The sequence below is a fragment of the Sciurus vulgaris genome (genome assembly GCF_902686455.1).
Source record: "Sciurus vulgaris genome assembly, contig: HiC_scaffold_628_arrow_ctg1, whole genome shotgun sequence".
Classification (NCBI taxonomy): Eukaryota; Metazoa; Chordata; class Mammalia; order Rodentia; family Sciuridae; genus Sciurus; species Sciurus vulgaris.
The window spans coordinates 628,655-642,298 of record NW_027632391.1 but is presented as its reverse complement, the minus strand read 5'-3'; the positions used below and the strand labels follow the sequence as shown (position 1 = coordinate 642,298).

General features: G+C 37.2%; 1 protein-coding gene across 1 annotated transcript; it reads left to right on the top strand.

Moving 5' to 3' along the window:
* Nucleotides 1-12,671: 12,671 nt before the first annotated feature.
* Nucleotides 12,672-13,322, top strand: LOC306652869 (large ribosomal subunit protein eL29-like). The gene has a single exon (XM_079125519.1). The coding sequence runs from the start codon at nucleotides 12,805-12,807 to the stop codon at nucleotides 13,288-13,290; it is 486 nt and encodes a 161-aa protein (XP_078981645.1). The 5' UTR covers nucleotides 12,672-12,804; the 3' UTR covers nucleotides 13,291-13,322.
* The last annotated feature ends 322 nt before the right edge of the window (nucleotides 13,323-13,644 follow it).

Below are 13,644 nucleotides of genomic sequence, written 5' to 3'. Positions count from 1 at the left end.
ATAATTATTCGTGATGTTCAATGAGACCCCACTGAGATAAAAGATTCTACAAACAATAATCTGGGAAAATAGGGATAGACTGAGACTCTCTGAGACAAAGCAGGACACATGGTCATTTCATATGAAAGAATGTGATTGTTACAGCATCACTATTGAAGAATTTTTTCATTGCACCCTTTATTCCATGAATTTGTGGGAGGTATAGAAACTTTTTAGTTTATTTGGTTTAAACATGTTCTCTTTTATGCCATTCCAAATTGCTTTTATTAGCTTCACTTTTGAGAAAATTTTAATTTCTAATGGAACAACTTGTTTTTCTTCACTGTTCTACCTCATACAAATATATGTTGATACAATTAAATAAAAATATATTGAAGCTTAATACTCATTTATGGGTATTATCTCTTTAAAATTCAAAGGCAGTTTCTCATATTAATACTAAGAAAATAAAGAAAAGTCAATTTTAAGGACAGGCTTCAGGGATAAACTCAACATTTTTACCTATAGCCTTCTAATGCTGTCTAGAAATGTTAATAATATTTGCTTTCTTCTCCTCCATGTGAACTTTTGTGATGGATGAAGCTTGGTACATGCTTCCTTTGATGGCTTATGGATTTATCTATACCCTCATCCATGGTCCTTGTGCGTTATTTTATCCTGGGTCGTCTTACTGCTAACATGGACACCTGACACTTGGGTCTTCCAATGAGATTAGAAAGAATAACTCTGTATTTTTGTCTTCTATCTAGTCACCATATTAAGAATTTCTGTGAGGGTTGGGCTTCTGGCTCAGTGTCAGTGTGCTTGCCTAGTATGTGTGAGGCACTGGGTTTGAGTCTCAGCACCACATATAAATAAATAAATGAATAAAATAAAGGTCCATCAACATCTAAAAACAAGAAAATTTCTGTTAGGTCTGGAGTTGTAGCTCAGTGGTCAGAGTGCTTGCCTAGCATGCGTGTGAGGCACTGGGTTTGATCCTCAACACCACATAAAAATAAATAAATAAAATAAAGTTATTGTGTCTATTTGCAACTAAAAAAGGAATTTCTGTTAGACTTTATTGGGATTCCTTTAATAAAGCATGGTGAAATTGATGATCTTTTGTTTTATAGACTTAAATTACTGAATCCTTCTGTTTGGTTTTTACACATTATTGTAGCAATCCAGCAGTCCAAACCAATATTAAATAAACTAAACCTTATTTAAGGTATTTTATTTTGAATCAAATTGAGGTTTCTTTACTTTTTATTTCAGTTTTTAAAATTAGGTATGGTTGTATCTACTTGTAAACTATTTTTTCCAAATTTTACCAAAAGCTCAGCCATTGTTCTCGATGCCCATTCAATAACAATGATATGGTTTTAAGAAACAGGAGAAAGAAACTTTATTGCTTTATTAGTAAAGGAGAAGGACAGAAACTCCTGTCCTAAATGCTGTGATTCTGCCCATCAAAGGGGAATCTCTCAGAGGTTTTTTGCAGGTATTTAAACCAGGGCCACTAAACAACTGAGCCACATCCCCAGCCTTTTTTCTAATTTTTTTTTGAGACAGGGTCTCACTAAGTTGCTTACTTACAGCCTTGCTAAATTGCTGAGGCTGGGTGTAGATTCACAATCCTCCTGCTTCAGTTTTCAAACTGCTAGGTTTACAGGTGTGCTTTCTAAGAGATTTTAAAGAGGTGATTCCACTGCTACATTCTATGTGTGCCCTGACTGCAGAGAGATTTGGATTCATTTATTAGTCTTGGAGAGGGATAAGAGGAAAAAAGTGTCCACTTTAAAATAAGCTTCAGTGGCAGAGCAGCAAGGGCTATATTTAAAGCATGAAGTGGACCACCATTACAAAAACATATGTAATAAAATGAGTTATCCTTGTTAAACTATTTAATATTACATTGTTGAAATAGTTTTTTTCTATACAGATATATTATTGTACTTAAGGATATTTTTGCTCAGTTACCAATAATGCACTTTTAAGATTTTGGTTTAATTTAAATAATAAAATTGATCTGGTTTAAATTTTTATTGAGGATTTATTGCACAAAGTGTAAGTTTGGATTTTATTTCACAGAATACTTTAAAAACATTTCAATTTATTATGCAAATTTAGTTTGTATAACCCTGTATCAAATTGATTTATCAATAAATGAATTGGCAAGGCTACTTTACAATATGATAGGTTTTTCCCACAATTCTTGTCTCTATAATTATTTTTCTATTCTATAACTCAGGCCAGTGATGTACATCTATACTCAGGACAGTATTATACAATTATGTAGTTGTTCAATACAATTTTTGCCTTCGATCTATTTGTGTGTGTTCCCGGAATTTTGATATGGTTTGCCTAATAATGTAAATAAAAAATTCCAAAAGATGTAAGTTAATGGGGTCTATTCTTCCACCACATCATAAAACAAAATCTAACATGTAAACAATGCACATTGCTATGTTTTTATATCTGAACTCAAATTTTTAAGAAAGAACCCAGGAGAGTAACATTTTCATTTCAGGAATATAAAGGTGACATGACTCTTGCATTAGAGAGGGCATTCTTTTCCTCCCTTCCATTAGCGCCTTCTTCACTGAATCTTATGGAAATTCTAGAACTCAGAGTAGTTTTCTGTTATTGGTGGTGTTGCTCATGATTTATTCAGAGAGCTCTGCTTAGCAAGACAACAGAATTGTGTGCTTGTGACAGGTTAAAAAACATACTCATTAAAATTATTTCTGTAATTATTCATTAAATTTATTACTTATTAAAATCATTAATATTAATTGTGTAGCCTTTGCCTATCATGCATGAGAACCTGGGTTCAATCTCCAGCAACACCCAAAACTAAGTATTTGTGCCTTACCTTCTTAGAAAACAGAGGTTTCTTTAGTACTGACTTTATTATTTTGTGTAATTTTGAAAAGGAAATTCAGTTCTAAAATGTATGATAAAATATGTTTTCCAAAATCAGGTTAGACACCTGGAAGAGGCAAAGCTGTGTGCAGGAAAGGGGCTGGACTCACAGGCTCTGCTATGAAATAGAGTCAGGATTTGGAAAACAGTCAAAGGTTTTTAATCATTGTTTTCAAATTTGTATTGAAATTAGAGCATTAGATGAAAACTCTTTTATTTGAAAATGGGGGAAATCACCTACAATGGTGCCTCACAAGATATTTATATTGCAGTATTTGACCTACTTCTTTCCATTTTTTTTCTCACACAAATTTCTCAGATCTTCTGCATGTATCCAAATTACGTTGCCAGAATAAATCTTTACTGATGCAGAAATCCATCCCTAAGCCAGTTATGCTGACCAGGAAGATGCACTACTTTCTCATTGGTAAGGTTATATTACAAATGTCATTTCTGGGTATGGAATAGAGTCCTGGCTCCCAGTATTAACCAGGTAAAGAAAATGAAAGGGAATCACCAATAGGAAATTGCACTCTGGGCATGGAACACACCTGTAACCCCAACTACATGAGAGGCTCATGTAGGGAGATCACAAGTTTAAGAAACATTCATAGAGACCCTGTATCAAAATTTAAAAAGATAAAACAAAAATGTTTGGAAATGCAGTTCAATGGTGGAGTTGTCCAAGGTTCAATTTCAGTACCACCCAAATAGAGAAAATTGAGGAGATCTTCCCTGAAAAAATGGTATCAGTCATGCTAGCCTAGTGGAGGTAAAGCTGCTCACTCCAGAGGAAAGGGAGAATGTTTTCTCTGGACTTGCTACATTACATGAACTTTCTTCCCAAAGATCCTAGTCCCAAATCCCCAGGTACTTTAAGATGTGAGGACAGGCTGTTCCTCTCTGATTACCAAGGGTGATATTTGAACAGGTAGGTTCAAATCCTTTATTTAGAATTTCTATGTTTGTAATTCACTTCAAGTTTCTGAGCCTCAGTTTTCTTCTCTGCAAGGTTACTATCACAGGGGATTAAGGTGGTACAGTGATATCCTGAACAGAAGGTTTTTGGAACGTGCCTGGCATGGGCTGTCAATGTAAGAGAAAGAACTCTGAACAGGCCTTAGACCATGTCATGGATCTGGCAAACTTCAGGGATCACAGTCACTCACCCAGAAACAGGCTTATTCAGGGCATTGACCAGGCTTGACTTTAAACTCCTTGCATGTCCCAGAGAAGGAAGACGCAGGATTCACATGACAAGATCAGTCCTGCTGAGAACTTAGCACCCATTTCTTTCTTCAAGAATAAAAATCGCAGAGAGTGTGCACTTCTTCTATGTATAAAAAAAGTGCCTGAGGGGACCATAGGCATTAACATGCCTGCCAACTTTGTGCAGGATTATGGAAATTGTTTGTCAGCCAAGATGACAAGGTGGAGTAAAAGGCAATTCATACCCCGAATGTGTTTACCTTCTGTCCTGTGTGGGCTTGTTTCTGCCCCATTCCTGCCTATCTCTGAACTTTGGAGAGACTTTGGGTCACATAGTATGGTCACTGCCACAGACACCATGACTCCCCTCTGTTTATGCTTGCTGCCAGGCCACCAAGAACTTCCAGAAGAATGGAGTGATATAGTTTCCAATTGTGCCTTTCCCTATAGGGCAGGCAGGTCCCGCTCTTAGAGAACCAACATGCATCTGTGCCAGGGTTGCTCCAAGCATATGTGTTCTCCTGCATATACTCTATTCTTCCCTGTAACCTCAAGGACCAGAACATAGGGTGACTTCTCCATGCTCTATCATTCACATTTAACCAGTAGAGAGGACATTGCAAGGAGGAATCCTGAAATGCAGTAGTCACTTGGAAGAATCTAATAACAGTAAATAAATTCTTTCCTTTTACTACTCTGTCTGTGCCAGGGCCCAGCTGTAGCAGGGGTCCTAGGTGGATGGGAGGCATTGGTGCAGTGGAGAAACAGCACACAGAGACACCAAGTGTTCTGAGGCTGAAACTGTCTTTATTTTTTCCTGCCAGTCTTTTTATAGATGTTTTTCTTTAGTAATGATCATATCATTTTGGTTAGTTTAAACAAGAAAAACCTTCAAAAGTACGATCTATACTTCTTCTCAAAGTACACATTCTCTCTGTACAACAGTCCAGACCAAAATAACCTTATTTCCCAGCTAGATTAAAACAACCTTGTCTCCCAGCTAAACTGAACAAACTTGTCTCCCAGCTAAACTGAGGGCACCATGATCTGCCAGCCTTCAAAATGGCCATACTACCTAAAGTGCTATACAAATCAATGCAATCCAATTAAAATCCCAATGAGACCTTACAGAAATAGAGCAGGCAATTATAATTCATCTGGAAGAATAAGAACCCAGAATAGCTAAAGCAATACTTAGCAGGAAGAGTGAAACAGGGGGTATTGCAATACCATCTTCCCTCTACTGCAAAGCAATAGAACAAAAACGGGATGGTATTGGTACCAAAATAGAAGGTAGCTCAATGGTATAGAATAGAGGACACGGACACAAACCCAAATAAATACAATTTTCTCATACTAGACAAAGGTGCCAAAATATGCAATGGAGAAAAGAGAGCCTCTTCAACAATGGTGCTGGAGAATTGGAAATCCATATGGAACAGAATGAACTAAACCCATATCTCTCACCATGCATGAAACTAACTCAAATGGATTAAGGACCTCGGAATCAGACCAGAGACCCCTGCAGATTATGGAAGAAAAAGTAGGTCCAAATCTTCACCTTGTTGGTCTAGGATCAGACTTCCTTAACAGGCTCCCATAGCCAGAAATAAAAGCTAGAATCACCACTGGGATAGATGAAACTAAAAAGCTTTCTCTCAGCAAAGGAACTATCAGCAATGCGAAGAAAGAGCCTACAGAGTGGGAGAATATCTTTGCCAATCATACTTCAGATAGACACTAATCTCCAGAATCTATAAAGAACTCAAAAAACTCTACTTCCAAGAATTCAATAATCCAGTCGACAAATGGGCTAAGGAAATGAATAGACACTTCACAGAAGAAGATCTACAAGCAATCAACAAACATATGGAAAAAATGTTCAACATCTCTAGTAATAAGGAGAAATGCAATCAAAACCCACCCTAGAGATTCCATCTCACAACCCAATTAGAATGGCGATTATCAAGAATACGAACAACAACAGGTGTTGGCGAGGATGTGGGAGGAAAGGTACCACTCATACATTGCTGGTGGGGCTGCAAATTAGTGCAGCCACTCTGGAAAGCAGTGTGGAGATTCCTTGAAAAACTTGGAAGGGACCCGCCATTTGACCCAGCTATCCCACTCCTTGGCCTATACCCAAAGGACTTAAAATCAGCATACTACAGAGATACAGCCACATCAATGTTCATAGCTGCTCAATTCACAATAGCCAGACTGTGAACCAACCTAGATGCCCTTCAATTGATGAGTGGATAAAGAAACTGTGGTATATATATACAATGGAATATTACCAGCCATAAAGAATGATAAAATTATGGCATTTGCAGGCAAATGGATGAAATTGGAGAATATCATGCTAAGTGAGATAAGCCAATCTCAAAAAGCCAATGGATGATGATATCACTAATAAGGGAGGATGACACATAATGGGGGGGAGGGAAGGGTTAGTGTTAGGGTTAGAGTTAGGGATAGGGAGGGGGGCAAGTATGGAAGAAGGAAGTACTGTATAGAGGGTAAAGAGGGGGGGGGGGGGGTGGGGGGAAGGGAAAAAATAACAGAATGAATCAAACAATATTACTCTATGTAAATTTATGATTACACAAATGGTATGCCTTTACGCCATGTACAAACAGAGAAACAACATGTATCCCATTTGTTTACAATAAATAAAAAAAAAAGAACACAAGCAACAACATTTGTTGGCGAGGATGTGGGGAGAAAGGTACACTCATACCTTGCTGGTGGGACTGAAAATTAGTGCAGCTACTCTGGAAAGCAGTGTGGAGATTCCTTAGAAAACTTGGAAATGAACCACCATTTGACCCAGCTATCCCACTCCTTGGCCTATACCCAAAGGACTTAAAATCAGCATACTACAGAGACACAGCCACATCAATGTTCATAGCTGCTCAATTCACAATAGCCAGACTGTGAAACCAACCTAGATGCCCTTCAATTGATGAATGGATAAAGAAACTGTGCTATATGTATACAATGGAATATTACTCAGCCATAAAGAATGATAAAGTTATGGCATTTGCAGGCAAATGGATGAAATTGGAGAATATCATGCTAAGTGAGATAAGCCAATCTCAAAAAACCAAAGGTTGAATGATATTGCTAATAAGTGGATGAGGACACATAAAGGGGGGAGGGAGCGGTTAGTGTTAGGGTTAGAGTTAGGGTTAGGGAGGGGGGCAAGAATGGCGGAAGGAAGGACTGTATAGAGGGAAATGTGGGGTGGGAGGGGTGGGGGAAGGGAAAAATAACAGAATGAGTCAAACAACATTACCCTATGTAAATTTATGATTACACAAATGGTATGCCTTACTCCATGTACAAACAGGGAAACATGTATCCAAAAAAAAAAAAGAAGAGAATTTGTATACTAAAAGAAATCACAGGCTCCTTACAAATTTGAGCAAATCATAATTGCTTATTTATAATTTTATCTAAGTATTAATATTAAACTTTATTATATGTTATTTTGTGTCCTAGCACCATGAAATCTCCCCAGTATTCTCTATAATCTGAATCTAAGGATATATTGATTATTAGTATTAAAAGTAACTGCTCATTGAGACGTGCCATACCTATGGCCCCCAAGAGGGAGGATGATCTTTCAACAGAACGGTGTCAAGTGTTGAATCCTCTTCTCCAACAGAACTGTGTCAAGTGTCAGATCCTCTTCTCCAACAGAACCATGTCATGTGTTGGAATGGTAGGAATTAGATGTGGCAAGTTGGAAACTATCCTGTCACTAAAATACTAATACATTCCATTCTCCCTTCTTTCTATGAGACTGTCTAACCCCCACCTGGCTTGCTGTATTTCTATATTTTGAAAAATTTAGGGTCCTTCCCAAGCTTGTTTTCAGATCACAACAGCCTTAGTCAAACAACTGCTGCATTGTAGTTCACATCAGAATTGTTCTACACATCTGCAAGGCCTTGGGTTCAGAGCAGCAGCTGGCTCAAGATGATTCTTTTTCCCACCCACCTTTCTTATTGTGATCTTTTACATTAATATTTCTCACTTCATTAAATATTCCTTGGCACGCCAGAAAAAAAAAAAAAAAAAAGAAACGGGTTGCTGAATGTATTATTTATTTAAAAAAAAAAGCTTTGAACTATTAGAATTATTGGTTTGCTATCTCTTTCCACAGAAAAAGAAAGTTAAAGTACATCTTTTCTATTCAGAAACTGAAGTAAGTCTGTCTGTTCCTGATGATTTCTAGGGAAAGAATTTTATTTTATGCTTAAGTCAATAATGTGCATGACAGAAAAGAATTTACCTTTGTCCAGACTGTATTTTCTCTTCTGTTGTGGTCTTCCATATTTTTCTTCCTTCAAATTAAAATAGCCTCTTTCCAGCCAGGAACACTGGCAAACACCTGACATTCCAGAGACTTAGAATCTGAGGCAGGAAGATCATAAGTGTCAGGCAGCCTTGGCAATTTAGTGAGACCCTGTCTTATAATAAATATTAAAAGGGCCGAAGGTGTAGCTCAGTGCTAGAGCACCCCTGTGTTAAATCCTCAGTACCACAAAAAGGTGCCTCTTTCTGCCTCACCCATATTTTTATCACCCCTTAAATGCTGGAATTAAATAATTTTGTAATTATGTTAACATAAGCATTTTACTTTAGTAGCAGTTATTTTCTTTTTCTGTAGGAAGATGCATTGACTCTGCTCACCACAGCTCTGATATGCATAATTTATTACTATGAATTGTTATGGCTCCTCCTTTTACACTCTTGTTTTCTACCATTAGAACAATCTGGGATTTTTTAGAACAATCTAACAATCTACTCTTCATTGGAGGAAATGACAAAAATTTATGCTTTGAATTGTGTTTTCCATCACATTTCCATCAATGTGGGGAGAACACATTGGAGGTGACAAGAAAATGAATTTGAACATAATTGATTTGTCTTCCTCTTCATGGGGCAAACTCATGCTCTTGGTGTAACTGGGACCAGTTCAGATAATCAATCAATTCAATAATCTTTGTAAGTATATTTGTGCCTGGCTTGACTCCAGGTCCTGAAGATGTGATGTTGACATTGAAATTAGACCCCTGTTCAAGTTTTTAGTCAACACAGCTAATAAATGTGCTGGAAAATGAAAGCAACCTCCCAGAGTCAGGAGCTGAGGTCCTCAGGAGCAGTCAGGAGCACTGCAGACATTCATGCTGAGTTCTGAAATTTAAATTGATCTCTGTATAATATCCTAGGAGGGCCTCAGAAGGGAGAAGAGAACCTGAGCTCAACCCTAGCAGGTTCCTGATTTACAACACAGAAAGAAATTTTAGTTTGCCTCAAAGATGACACAATTAAAGGCTTATTTAGAAAAGGAAGGCAATATGTTTAAAAAAAAAACAGTAGAAGATACACTCAAAGGCAGGAGTGTGGCAAAGAAAGATTTTTATCTTCAACAGAGGAGTTTATGTCACTTAAGACAATTATTTGAAAAACAATGGGAAAACTTTCTCTGAATCAAAGTTGTCTCTCAATTATATCTACACTAGAACCATACCATCAGAATAATATCCACTAATTATCCACCAGTATACGCCCAAGTGATCATGGATTGGGTGTGTGCAAGACTGTGAATTTGTTTTTGTTAAGGTGAAATATTTTTGTGATATCTCAGGAATAGTGGATGGTAGTTTTTCTTTTATAATTTTTTAAATTTTATTTGTTCTGATTAGTTGTACATTTATATATTTATATATTTTGATAGATCATATATAAATGGAGAGTAATCTTTCATTTTTCTAATTATACATATTGCAGGATTATATCAGTCATGCAGTCATACATGTACACTTTACTATCATTCCTTCCCCCATATCCGTTTTCCTCCCTTCACTCCTCTCTACCTAATATAAAGTAACTCTCTTCTTCCCTATCCCCCCTTATTGTGAATTAGCTTCTTCATATCAGAGAATATTCAGCCTTTGGTGTTTAGGGTTTGGCTTATTTCACTTAGCATGATATTCTCTAATTCCGCTCAAGAAAATATACCAGTCTTTTTCCAGAAGAAAATATATCAAGATATGCTATTAAATGTGTTAAAAATATAGCCAATTATGTTAAGTGAAAAAGTGGAAGAAAAAATGTCATGAATGTTTGAAAATATTATAAGTGTTTGAACCACTTGCTGTTAGGAGAGCTCTTTTACATTTGTGTGGGGGTCTCTAGGTCCAACTGGGGCCCACCAAGCAACTAAGGGGGGTGTGGTGATGGAGTCAAAGAAAGACCTCCAGAGATCAGTTTCAGAGAACTTAATGTACTTAATTGTTACATGGGCAGGCTTATATTGTCAAGCAGTTGCTGGGCAAAATAATGTGTGATAGTTGTATGACCTAATGGGCTCACAACATGTGCATGGATCATACCAGTGGGGTAAAAGTTCACTTGCAGAAAAACAAGAGGAAATGAACATGCTGAGTATGAAAGCAGGGCCAGGTTACCATAGGATGGGATTAGGTGTGGTTAGTGTGTCCATCACAATATCTGGGCTCAGTGTGCTGAACCCTGAGAGCCTCTCACACAGGCAACGGAAGCCTCCTTTTATTTCATGTTCCCCACACATTTGTTTGGATTTGACTATTATATCTTAATGGCTCCTTTTATAAGGAACTATCTCCCATATTCTGAGTCTGAGTGTAATTACTGATAGTATGTCAAAGTGCGTGTATTTAGGGATCCGTGTGATTAAACAAGCTTCAATATCGCTTCCTTTTAGTGTGTGTAACCTTTTGCCCACATCAGATTAATACCCAACCTTGGTATGGTGTACGCTCAGTTCCAACCTATGTAGAGTAGATTTGTTTTGTTTTGTTTTGTTTTGATGAATTTAAATTATCAAGGAACAAAAAAGTATTTTTGGCACCAAGAAATTTTTATTTTTATTTCATTGCTATTGTTCATGTGTCCCCCAAATCATCTGCAATTATTATTATTATTATTATTATTATTATTATTATTTTATTGCTGTAGGGATTGAAACCGGGGTGCTTTTCCACTGAGCTGCATCCACAGTCCATCATCTTTCTAGAGTCAGGGTTTCACAGTTTTGCCCAGGCCAGCATGGAACTTGGGACAGAAATTTCTGGGATTACAGGCATGCATACCAATTACTGTCTTGTTACTTGTGTGTATTTTAACTGTGTCCCTCAGAAAGGGAACATTTTCAGTCATCAAATTCTAAAGTATAACTGCATTTATCTATTGTGCCTTTTCTCTTCAGAGGCAACTTCCAGGCATGGATTAGCTCAGGAGGAGGAATCAAAACTTGAAGACATGAAACACTCCCTACAAAGTTAAGGGCAAATTTCTGATAACTTGATTTTCTGCAGGATTTAAAACAGTCCCTTTTGAAGTTAAAACTCCAAACCACTTTAACTTCTGAACTTCCTCTTGTTGAGCACAAAGTATTCCTCCTGCAGAAGGCAGATGCCAGGGAAGCTGAGACTGACAGGTTTTCTGACTAAGTAAATCTGCATGTGTGTATTTTCTCCTTTTTTTCCACTTCATGTCTTCTTCTTTTATAAAAGCTTTCCTCACTCCCGACTTCTACAAAGATGATGATTTGAGACAAATTTTTTTTCTCAATTTCTCCCAAAGCTGGTTTTAAACAAACAAATTTTCTGCCCACCCTGACTCTAATATTTGTGGAGTGCTATGATGATTTCAGTTTTAATTTGATTCCTTATGTTTTCCATTTCTAGTTCTGATTGTCTTCTTTCCAATATCACTTTATTATAATGGTCTTTCATTTCCTGTATTTGCTTTCTTAATTTGTATCTTCTTTTGGTTCATTGAACATTTTAATAATCACTTTTTAAATATTTCTTTTCTGGGATTTCATCTTCTTCAATGTCTGTGGGTTCCTTTTGGGGGGGATTGTGAATTTTTCAGGGAGAATAGTTTGCCTGATTCCTTGTTTCTCAGAGAACTTGAACTTTCACATCAGTTGTGTTGGATTCCTCTCCCTCTCCTTTTATAGAGGGGTGTCTCATGTATCATATCATTTCATGGAAAATTCACATAATTCATGCCTTGCCAATTTCACTGCTCTGGTTATAAAATCTTTTTAATCTTTCCATCTAAGAAAATAGTCTGGAAACAAAGTGATCACTTACCTATTGGCAGCTCATCAGAATTGGGGGTGACATTTGCAATGATCAAACATATTGAAGATAACTATGCTATTTAAGTTACTCTCATATGAACAATGACTAATCAAACTAAAGAAATACCTAATTAAATATTGTGGTATTGGATTCTTCGCACATTGAATCAATGAGAAATAATTAAGAAATATTTCTAATCACTGTACTATATATATCAATATTAAAATAAGGTTTTTAATATCAATACATTTCTTAAAATATTCACTAAAAAGAAAAAAACATTAATCAGTCAATCTTTTCTGTGGTATGAATCTTATTTTTTAATATATACAGGAGAGAAATGGTGGTCAGATATCTTACACCTGTATGTAAGATCAATGGAGAAAAAGAAAAATATGGAGATGGAGGAAGGACGGACAGAAGAGGGGAAGAAATAACAAATGAATTTGACACAATTATGGTATGTGCATAAATAAATATATCACAGTAGCTTCCTCTTCTGGTCTCAACTGCTCTGGGAGCAGTGGCTTATGGTGCAGACATGGCCAAGTCCAATAACCACACCATCTACAACCAATCCCGAAAATGGCACAGAAATGGAATCAAGAAACCCCAATCACAGACATATGAATCTCTTAAGGGGATAGACCCCAAGTTCCTGAGAAATATGCATTTTTCCAAGAAGCACAACAAGAAGGGCCTGAAAAAGATGCAGGCAAACAATGCCAAGGCCATGTGTGCATGTGCTGAGGCTGTTAAGGCCCTGGTAAAGCCTAAGGAGATTAAGCCCAAGATGCCAAAGGGTGCCACCTGCAAACTTGATCGCCTTGCCTTGCTTGCCCATCACAAGCATGGGAAGCATACTCATGCCCACATGGCCAGGGAACACAGGCTCTCCTGGCCAAAGGCCAAAGCCCAAGCCAAGACCCAGGCTACAACTCCAGCTCCAGTATCAGCATTGACTCCAGCTCCTGTCAAGGGTGCCCATGCCCCCAAGGGTGACCAGGTCCCTGTGAAGGCTCCATAATAAAAACCTGTGTGAATGTGAGGACAGAAGGACTGGTGTGACCCCTGAGCCCCTATGTATGTGTACTTGTGTCCACTTATGTTGTTGCATAAATAAATCCAGAGGCAGAAAAAATATATATATAAATTCCACCTTTATGTATATCTATTAAATTACACTCAGAGATAATGAATGAGTGAAAGGAAGACTAGTAAACTATAGGAAGAGGTATAGGGGGAGGAAAAGCAGGGGATACCAGAAGCTGAAATAGAATAAGTAAAATTCCAGATGCATATGATTTTATTAACATAAACCCAACTATTATGTATAACAATAATGAATGAATAAAGATAGATAGATAGATGATAGATAGAT

What these genes read in the sequence shown, in the direction of transcription:
- LOC306652869 (XM_079125519.1), top strand. Translation starts at nt 12,805, where the DNA reads ATGGCCAAGTCCAATAACCACACCATCTACAACCAATCCCGAAAATGG.